Genomic DNA, 10952 nt, shown 5'->3' on the forward strand with positions numbered 1-10952 from the left:
ACATACAATGGAACATACAAAGGAACCTGAACATCCACCGATGGATAGCACACCTAAACCATCCCCAACTATGGGAGATATGAAGGCAGCTACAGAGATCTTGGAGACAGAATGCACGGAGGAGACACTGACGACATCTAAGAGCATGGATGAGATTTCCTCGACCACCTCCAGAACAGTAACTCAAATGACTACGGAAACAGAGAATGAACCAGATGATGGTTTACAGGGGTCAACGTCTTCTGCAGAAATATTAACAACTGAACACATGGATGAAACAGAATCTCCACTAACCACAAAGAATGCAGATGAGGTGACAGAAAGGCTAGATATTTCATCTACAATTGAACACACGCTTAATACTGAACCAGAAATTGTACCGACAGAAAGCCCACCATTGCCAACTACAGAACACGCGAGGACAGAACTTGAAGATTTGGGAAGTCCTTCAACAACAAGCGTTGTTGAACCCACAACTGCTATGGAGAACCTGGAGACAGAATGTACTGAGGAAACACAGATGCCAACTAAGAGTGTAGATGACGTTTCATTAACTACAGCTGGCCCTGAAATGAAAACTACAGTGGAAAATACAGTGGAGAATAAACCAACAGATGTTTTAGCAGAGACAACTACAGCTGAATCATTAAAGACAGAACAAATCACACCAATTGAACATGTTTCCAAACTCACAGATGTGTATACAACAGTTGAAATCCAAGAACTGGACACTCCAAAAGAAACTTCAAGTATGACAACAGAGACATTAATACCCATGTCCACTCCAGACATCCAAGAGACTGGTAGTCAACATCAAACTACACAAAGTCCACAATCGCCAAGTGTAAGTGCACATCAACCAGAATCTGTGTTCACAAAAGAAATCATGATTCATACTACTGAAACTGTACCAACAGCTCTTACAGAGATTTTAAAAACGAAAGGTTTGAACACTGGCATTGTAGCAGAATACTCCCCAACCACTAAGAGCCCAGAAGCCATGACAACAGAACAAGCCAAAAAGATAAAACATCCAGAAGCGACCGGATATCCACAAACAGTAAGTATAGACACACCTACACTCGTCTTAAAAAGCCCTCTTCAGAAAAGAGGTACATTGGAAGTAGGAAGTGACGGACCCACAACACTGAGTATTGAGACAGAGTGCACTGACGACACAGAGAGTCCACCTGTGAAAGCGAATGAGAGCCCTTCTCCAACCGCTTCTCAAGTCTTAGGTCGTAGCGAAGACACTCCCACTGACAAACCTCCCGTAACAACAGGGTACTCAGAAACAGTGTGTACAGGCGAAACAGACAGAGCCCCCCCCCCCCCCCCCCCCCACAGAGCCCGGAAACGGAATGCACAGATGAAGCCGACGATTGAAATGGTATGACATCCTCAACAGTAGCCTCTTCTCCACAGGCCATCCACGGTGAAAATGGCGGGGTTTTGCCCGGCTGCCCAGGCTTGATCCATCGCACCGAGGCCGGGATGAGACACTGTGCGGAGAGATGGAGGTTCGACGATGGGAAGAGACCGAAACATTCGCGGGTCCCTGCGGAGGTGATGTCTCCGATCCTGGACAGAGCAGAACCAGGAGAGGGTCAATCCCACAGCTCAGGGCCCACAGGGATGTCTGCTCCAGGCCCAGGGTCCCTAACCGTATCCGAGGGCGATACAGGCCATGGAGCTCTGCCTGTAGAAAGCAACGCGCAGAGGACAGGCCATAAATCAAGTGCTGCCGGTGACAAGGGCAATGACCATTTCTACTACTTCAATGCTAAAGGGAGCGCTGCGTTGAATTCCTACCATAGCCCTCACTCCCATAAGAGAAGGAGCCTGTCAGAAGGAAAAAAAGATCATTTGGACAGCAAAGATCGGTTGAAAGGTCACTCCCAGGAAGACAAGGCAGCCTTGTATTCTTCTGAAATGATAAGCAGAGATAAGCGGGATGTTACCACATTTAGAAATCAAGCCAGTGACGAGGCCAGTGACAATAGTCCTCCTGCCACCTCAGCAAGTGTCATAAAGACACATGCCTATGGTGACACAGTTTCTAGAGAAATCCAAATGGAAATTACAAACGCAAATTCAGCTGCTGGCAGAGAGCGAAATGTAGAAGAGCAACAACAGGACAGAGACATAGGTAGAAGTCAAGAAGGAATAGGGTCTCGGTTGTTCCGCTCGGGGTCTGAGCGTCCGACACTCAGGTCCAGAATCTGCCAGGGACTCATTCATCATGGTGGGTCTGTATTATACTGCATATTGAAGACACTACAGTCTAAGGCTCCTATTTAAGATGTTAGAGATTCCGTCAGTCAAAAGGTCACTGGATATAATAAAATCTGGAAGACAGGGGCAGATGTACACGATTTAACACCATTGCCCTCTGAACAAGACTAGACAGATATCTCAAGATGCTATTGCGTCACACCTATGATATAAATATCTCTCTCTCTCTCTCTCTGTTAAGTAAGTTTGAACCTGTGTACCATATAACATTACCTTCTACAGCTAGACTGACCTATTCTTAGCCTGTTAATAATTTTTCTATTGATTTGCTGTTTATTTTGCTGCTATGGACTGACTAATGTCTGAATAATTGTAGTCTATTATATTGATAGACAATGTAGCTATTTAACCACTATTGTGTAAGTTTCATTCTTAAATATCACAGTGCTGATGATAAGATTAAAATTGTAAACAATTACCTTATTCACCTCTGGTTTAAAAAATTATGTGACATTGCTCTTCTCTTTCACAAATTAAAAAATATAGTTGTTTAGTTTGACTCTGGGGAAGTCTGTCAGATGAAATGTAGTTTACTTTCTAAATTGGTCATTTATAATAAATTTATATAGGACTTTTGTATGTGTCTTTTATTTCCACTAAACCCATTTTGTCGGCATGTTACAATCCTCAATCTGACTGAAACTAAGAATAGATCTCTGAGGTGAGAATGCAAAGTACCGGTAACACCGTTAAATGCATGACTTTTGATCGTCGCTATATGACCTTCAGGTGTGATCTTAAACTCCGCCAATTAGTACTTTTCAATGTACTTTCCAATACAGGCTGCAACGATTTCCAACACTTGCTCCGTGTCTGATTTCAACCGACAGGTTCCCGAACATCCACCGACCACTGAAGTAATTCACCATTTACTGCTTTCACAGTTGAATCTGTTAGTGATCTGTAGTCTTTTGTGTTAGTATTTTGGCTCAATACAGTATTGTCTAATTATAAATAGTAGTTTCGTGCGTTACTTTTTTAATTGACTCATCATTGGTAATATGATTAAGGGTGTTTTTTTCAGTTCATTTTCATGAAACCCGAAAACGGAGATGTTTATGGTACCAATGCGATTGCTTTTTAAAACTGGCAAGTCTATTACATTTTTGATGGCTTGAAAGTATGCTAAAACAGACAAATAATTGAGGAATCATAGTTCAATTGCAACCTTTTTAAAATCTCAAAGCTGGGAAATAATACCTAAGAGCCTGCACACTTTTTCATGGGGAGAAGCGGCATAAGATGTCACTGTCAGTAACGCGGGATAGGAGTCACAGAGGACTAGTCTACAGAGCGCGTTAATCACCTCAACCACCTGGAGTTGATCCCCGATGGTCAAGGTAAATCCCTTTGTGTTATTTCTTGGAATTTTAACGTAAAATACAATACATCGGAGTGTAAGTTCACAACGTTGTATTCGAGTTTGCATTACAATTCGATATTCAACTCTACTCAATTGACTTTATTAAACTGTAGCCTAACGCGAACAAAATGTTCGATATAAACCTTGCCTACTCAGCCTAAAAGATGTGTTCCTAAAACATTTCGCTCTCATCATCAAAAGTTGAATAATAAGGTTCCCAGTCACTAATAAGTGTGAGGGGATGTGAATGTAATGTTTCACAGTTTGTAGCCGAGCCATTTAGCGTTAAAATGGATTATTATTAATATTTTTATGATTAGAATGGTTATCTGCACATTTTTAAAAGGTGAATGAGAACACCAACAAACTGCATAATTTCCAGTTTGTGGATTGGGGGCATCCCACTTAGCATTAAATTAAAGTGAAGGACAACCGTTTATGTTCTGCTTTTGTATGCCTTCAGTAGGTTGCTGAAAAACAATGGTCAGGTCGAAGATAGTTCTGTATTGAGATATCAATGAAACATGCACTTGTCTTAATTAATTTACATTTAGTAACTCATCTCTAGCAGACATTACAAAAACTCATCCTTTTTTTTGTCACACAGAGAACACCCACCTCCTCCACCCCAACACCTATCTACCGCTTTCAACCACCGTCCCTCCGGAGACTCCAGCCACCATGAACCTCACCGTCCAGCTTCTGGACCTGTGGCTGAAAGCCTCCAACCTCTCTCGGCGGCAGTTCATCCAACAGTACTCCATCCCTCCGCTGGTGTCCGTCCCCAGGTTGTCCTGGCCCCTGCAGCCCCTGTTCGGGCTGCTCTACCTGGTCATCTTTGTCCTGGCGGTGGTGGGCAACGTGGCCGTGCTGGTGCTGCTGTGCAAGAGGAAGGCCCTGCAGTCGGCCAGCACCTTCTTCATCTGCTCTCTGGCCCTCAGCGACCTGCTCATCGCTATCGTCTGTGTCCCTGCCACCCTGCTCCAGCACTTCTTTGCCAACTGGCTGGCAGGTAGGTGCAGGTGCACAGCACTGTGATAGGGTGGTATACTACTGGAGATGTATACTACTGTAGATAGGGTAGTATAGTATTGTAGATAGGGTGGTATACTACTGGAGATGGTGGTATAGTACTGTGGATAGGATGGCATAGCATAGTACTATAGATGGGATGGAATAGTTTGGTGGATAGGTGGCATATTACTGGGGGTAGCTGTAGGTACAAATAGTTTTTTTAAGTACTATTATCTTTGTATGAAATGTAATAGGAATGATGCTGTTGAGTAGTGGTAAATGTACTCTATAAACACAGTTCCATAATACCATGTACTAAGATTAGCAGGGATGATGGGAGTGTGGATTAGGCAACAGGTGGTAGATGTATGTCTCCATGGTGACAACCATTCAGTTTATTAAATGCTCAGGATTTTCCCAGTACAAACAAGGTGTAGTGTGTGCCGATCAGGTAATGTATGTGATTTGTCAGTATGCCACCATCACTATGATATTACTGTGTATTGTGTAGGGTCAGTTGCCCTCGTCCCTACACACTTTATAGAGTATAGGAAATTATAATAACCGTATTATATCCCATCAGTTACAACGGAATTATAATGTGAAAATCTACCCTGACAGTCATAATTTTCTTGTGTAGGCAAAGACACAATTGATTTGAACAATTGGTTTGGCCTTTGCAGTCTATATTTGAGGTGGATATAAAAATATGTCTGCCATGGTTGTTTCTGAGTTGTTAAAGACTTTCTTTATGATATCTCACTTCTACTACAGCTCTTTATTGTATTTTTCCAAACTTTCAGCACACTTTGGGATTTTAATTAGTTATTTTCAACTCTAGAAAGCGTCATTAAAAATAAAATATTAAGGATGTAAACAAGTTACTGACTGGACACAAGTTTGTATTTTTTTCTACTTACCTGAATATGAAAAACTGTTTTAGTCATGATATCCTTGATATAGGAATATGGAATAGCACATGAATATGGAAAATTAGAGTACACCGGTTTAACTGGATCTCTGAGAGAAACAGCACAGTCATATTTCTTATTTCCTAACAGGTTTCTCGTCACCTGGTCCAGAAGGCACCTTTCTTTCAGAGATCCAGTGTACTCTAATCTTTTTTGGATGCATCTTCACAGTGTCTCTGCTCCATGGGGTTTTCCAAAATTTTTGTGCTGGGCATTCGAAGGTCCAGACTGTCAACTCAGTTCCATTTCCACTACCACTGACCTTCACCCTTGATTAGGATGGTGCCACCTCCATCAGAACACATTCAGCCACTATAGGAGGGGAGTGTTAAAAGATCAACTGCAGGGGTTTAATGTCAATGACTTTCAGGAGTCCATGATAACCTCTCCCTTTTCAACATCTAATCATCTGTAATAATTATGTCTGCACATAGTATGAGGCTGTCTAAAATGTATTCTGCTCATGGCAGCATTGTAGCAACACTCGAAACAAATACTCTCTGGTATACTTTCCTTCTAAATGTAAGTACTTGAAGATTGATATAAAAGTAATTGGATTTCAGTCTAGTGGATTGTGAATTGTAGTGAACCAGGGAGAATTGCAGTCCGCTGATGAGTTCAGAGGACATCCAGTGATTCATTTTCGTTGTGGATTTCAGGGGATTTTCTCTGCAAGCTGGTGCCATTTCTCCAGGTGACCGCCATATCAACCAGCATTCTGATGATGACGTGCATCGCTGTGGAGCGGTTCCAGGGCATCCTCTACCCGCTTCACGTCCGCAACGGTTACTTCCTGTTCCATGCGTGCAAGATGTTGGGTAAAAAAGGAATGTGTGTGTGTGTGTGTGGGGGGGGGGGGTGTAAAAAAACCTTCACAGGGAAACCATTCGTTGTTTGTCCGAAACAGCAGGTGTTGAATTTCCATTGATTACCTGATCATTCAAAGAGGCTGCAGAACGCCCTAAGTTCACCTCAATATTGTAAAACAAATATTTTTCTTCTTCTGTCCCCCTTTCCAGCGGCTGTATGGCTGGGCGCCGTGGCGATAGCAGCCCCGTTGTTGTTCATACAGAAAGTGGAGGTGAGATCAATGCCAATATCAGGATGTTATCATCCTCACTCCATCCTCTCCTGTACGCTCACTTTATGAAGTCAACACTGACCCTGTTCCTCACTCTGATTGGATGCCTTCCCTTCGCTCATATCCTTTCAGACCCTACATTGTTACTCACAAAAGCTTAATATCTCTTGTATGTATGTATGTGTGTACCGGTATATGAATACTTACATCGGCATTGAAAAGTAACTGAATTACATCGTGATTCCCTTGGACAAAGTAACTGGCCTCAACAAAGTTACATGCCTTAGTTCTTCTGTGAACTGGGTCACTAACTGTGCGTTGGAAATTGTATGTCTACCCTTTATTCAACTGCAAATGGGTTCTGGCCCTGCAAAGGCACAATAATGCTGATAAGAATTGACTTTAGTGTGAGATCACTGGTCTTTGTAGTCAAGACATTGGGCATCTTGTGATCCGAGCAAGCCATGTTTAGACGTTGGACATATTTCTTGTGAAAGATAGATAATAGAGAAATAATACGTTGATATCTGTCAAATAAAGAAAAAAGTAAGATGGATTAATTAAATTATACACAAAATATTTTTATGCGTGTAATTTAATCAGTCATTACTTTTGTTCACATTTGACGAATATTAACCTACTATTTATGTATCTATTATATATATATATATATATATATATATATATATATATATATATATATATATATATATATATATATATATATATATATATATATATATATATATATATATATATATATATATATATATATATATATGTAATGTTGTTACAGCTTCAATTACTTTGAAAAATGCACGCTGTCTGCAGTGACGTGAGCTTAGCTAAGGCGAAGCTTTAGCGAAGTGAAGCTCACTAAGGGTTGACCCCCCCCACACTCTGACTTTCCCATCACTCCCACCCCCCCCCTGACTCCCCGGACCCCCCCCCCCCCCCATCTCAGGAGAAGTACGACTTCCTGTACGACATCCTCCACACCTGCTGCCTGGAGGTGTGGCCCTGGGTGCAGCAACGGCAGGTCTACACGACCTGTCTGTCCGTGTTGGTGTTCCTGGTCCCCATGGTAACCATGGGAGTGCTTTACGGCAAGATCATTCGTGAGTTGTGGGGGAAACACCGTGTTCATGACATCATGTTCCAGACACTTCCTGGTTCAGAGATCAACAAAATCACCAGGTAGGTAGGACCCCTCTGTTGTCAGTCTAAAATACCCGGTTTGGATTCTTCAACAATAGAGATTTTATTGTAGCGTGGCCAATTACTTTATCAATGTCAAACACTTACAATTAATCAATTTCAAACACTTACAATTAATCAATTTCTGTCTCTTTCAGTCAGTAGCCACTAATCATTCACAATGTTGGGCATTTGAGTTGTGGCCATGCACCACTTGAGTATAATTCCTTCAAGTTTGCCACTGAATATGAAGTAGATGATGTAGTAGAAGTAGATGATGTTGTAGTAGAGGATGTTTGGTAGTAGAAGTGGGTGCACAGTAGAACCCTACCAGGATGGGTCTGATGTGTGCGGGTGCACAGTAGAACCCCATCAGGATGGGTCTGATGTGTGCGGGTGCACAGTAGAACCCCAGCAGGATGGGTCTGATGTGTGCGGGTGCGTGCAGGAGAAAGAAGCGAGCGGTCAAGATGATGGTCACGGTGGTGCTGCTGTTCGCTGTCTGCTGGGCCCCCTTCCATGCCGTCTCCCTGCTCCTCGAGTACGGTAGGCAACATGCACGCCAGACTCTCCACCACAACGACTCTGCCAGTGGATGAGATGAGTCCATGGCCCAGGTTCAGATCTTGTGTGATGTCTCTCTCTCACTCTTTCTCTCCCAGGGCTGCTGGAGATGGACCTGAACTCCGAGTTCCTCCTGATGAGCTTAGTCCAGATCCTGGGCTTCAGTAACTCAGTGTGCAACCCTCTGGTCTACGCTGCCCTCAACACCAACTTCAAGAGGGACCTTGTGGCCCTGCTCACCCGCCGCCAGAGGACCAAGACTCGCTGGTGGTCCGGCGTGGCGGTGAGGCGGCGCCGGGGGGCGCGTGTGGGTGTGTCGGAAGAGGAGGGCCCGTGCCCCAGCAGCAGGGCAGGGCGAGGTGTCACCCAGGCGGGGCTGCGTCAGTGGAGCAGGGTGGCCTGGGAGCTGGAGGTCATAGCTCCGGCCCGGAGGGAGCCGGGACAAGGGGGCTCGTCCAGACCCTTCACCCCGCTGCACCTGTTCAGCGTGAGGCCCAAGAAGAGCAGCAGCCCCCTTCTCCTCAGCATCACGGACCCCCCGCACAGCAACACGGCGGCGGGAATCTTGTCAGGGTCAGACGCCAAAACCTCACAGTCCAAGCCTTTCAACTTCTGAGGAAAGCAGAGAGACTTTTTTTGTTTGTTTTTTTGAACTTTTTTTTCCATTTTTCTTTCGTAATTGTTTATGCACAAACCGTGCATGTGGATGATCGCGAGTCAATTAATTTGTGACCGTCTCAGGGAATCGACCGACAGCAGATGCAGCTGGGACATTCTGGAGGCTAAACGTACATGTTCACCAGGTTGAGATGATCACACAGGCGAAACCTGCTGTTTGCTGTCTGCTGTTTGTCTAGCAAGGCCAGCTGGATCCAGCAGATGAAGCCACAGTTACACACTGAAGCCTGAGAACACAATTCTGAAAACGCTACTGAGGACATTGAAATCAAAGGTGGATTAAAACTCTTTGAACCAAAACAGCTTCTATTGACCCAAAGATACACTTAAACCCTTGAATGAATTGGCTATCAAAGCCTTTTGGATTGCAAACATCAATAGAAATGATGGTTTGTCAACTGACAAGGCCTGGAGGAATAGTCCTTTAGGTTCCTTTTAGATGTAGCAAATGGATGGGGGAAAAAAAGCCGTTGACTAATTGTTTTGATATAGGTTCCTTTTAGATGTAGCAAATGGATGGGGGAAAAAACTAATTGTTTTGATATTTCTTGTCCTTTTGGATGTTGTGTATTTGGTTTATAGTATGTCTTTTTGAAATTTGATAAAAAATCGTGAATCCATTTTTAATCGAATCGTGAGGAACCAAAAGATTCACACCCCTAATAGACGGTAAGCTGTACATTTCTGTTTAACATTTAACCGTGTTGCAGAAATAAATAAGTCTATTCAAGAAAAGTCTACTTATCGTGAACGAGTTCTTAGAAATCCTTCAGCACACGTTCACTTGTTTTGATAGTATGATTAGAAGGCAGAGTATTCTGTTTTATAACTTGGTATTAGCAGAAACAAAACGTACTTGTCCTTTGGCATTTAGTAGTGTCATAAGGGCAATTAAACTGTCTTGTAGAAAGTTACTTCACATGAACTCTCTGTGGCTCAGTGGGTAAGCATGTGTACCATCAAATTACTGCCAAATGGTTACCCCTGGTTCAAATCTCATTCAAACCAATTGATAATTCATTTAACTGATATCAGTTAAGTAATTTGTTTTTTTTGTCCGTTGCACATTGTCCTCTGGTGTCCATAGGTGAGAAGTGCATCTTTACAATACTCCAGGTTACAGTACTCCAGCTATTTAGGCTCTATCCCAATTGAATCCCAAATCCAAGAAAGACTAGTTATACTATTATGGAAATGTGCTGGTTTGAGTGTACATCATATTTTCAAATATTTGTTTTCTTTACAGACCTTTTACCAAGAAAATTCCAGAATCATGCATCATCATTGCCACCAAACAAAACTTTTAGTAAACACGACAATAAAGAATATTGGACGAACTTGGATGTGAACAGGAAAGTCTTGCTCTGAGATCAAACGGTATTTAAAAGATGGAGGCCTGACAGCTGTAGATCACTGCATGGTGCACTGTTGACTTGAGACTCCACCCTGGCTCGTTCTGTCCCACTCGACCATCTCTTCATCTCTACGGTTCCGCAGCTTGTCTCCTCTCTTCTCCCTCCTCCTCCTCCTCCTGCCGCGCCGCTTCATCTCAACCGAGATCCTCCTGTTCTGCAGGAGCTCCGCGGTGCCGTGGTGGCGTTGCGTGTATCGACGCCGAAGCTTAGCCCAGCACCTTTCAAGAGCACCGCAGATCTTACACTGGGCCTCCTTAAACCACTGTCCGAGCCCAGCCTCCAGTGCTGCCTGGCAGGGGACTGCGTCTGGTCGGTAGGCCACCTCTGGGACAACCAGGTGGGGAGGAGAGGGACCCTGCGGGGTGAGGAGAGGT

The 10952-nt window shown here is 43.5% G+C and overlaps 1 protein-coding gene across 1 annotated transcript; it reads left to right on the forward strand.

Annotated features, from left to right (window-relative positions):
- Positions 1 to 4339: 4339 nt before the first annotated feature.
- Positions 4340 to 9101, forward strand: LOC136964540 (QRFP-like peptide receptor). The gene is made up of 6 exons (XM_067258697.1): positions 4340 to 4670; positions 6303 to 6461; positions 6663 to 6724; positions 7689 to 7921; positions 8370 to 8467; positions 8584 to 9101. Exons 1-6 carry the CDS (start codon positions 4340 to 4342, stop codon positions 9099 to 9101), a joined length of 1401 nt encoding a protein of 466 aa, XP_067114798.1.
- Positions 9102 to 10952: the final 1851 nt, after the last annotated feature.

Source organism: Osmerus mordax, chromosome 20 (genome assembly GCF_038355195.1).
Source record: "Osmerus mordax isolate fOsmMor3 chromosome 20, fOsmMor3.pri, whole genome shotgun sequence".
NCBI lineage: Eukaryota > Metazoa > Chordata > Actinopteri > Osmeriformes > Osmeridae > Osmerus > Osmerus mordax.

Excerpts from the sequence above, each read along its gene's own strand:
- LOC136964540 (XM_067258697.1), top strand. The coding sequence starts at position 4,340 with ATGAACCTCACCGTCCAGCTTCTGGACCTGTGGCTGAAAGCCTCCAAC. Across the intron at positions 4,671-6,302 it reads CTTTGCCAACTGGCTGGCAG|GGGATTTTCTCTGCAAGCTG; the intron begins GTAGGTGCAGGT and ends TGTGGATTTCAG. Across the intron at positions 8,468-8,583 it reads CTCCCTGCTCCTCGAGTACG|GGCTGCTGGAGATGGACCTG; the intron begins GTAGGCAACATG and ends TTTCTCTCCCAG.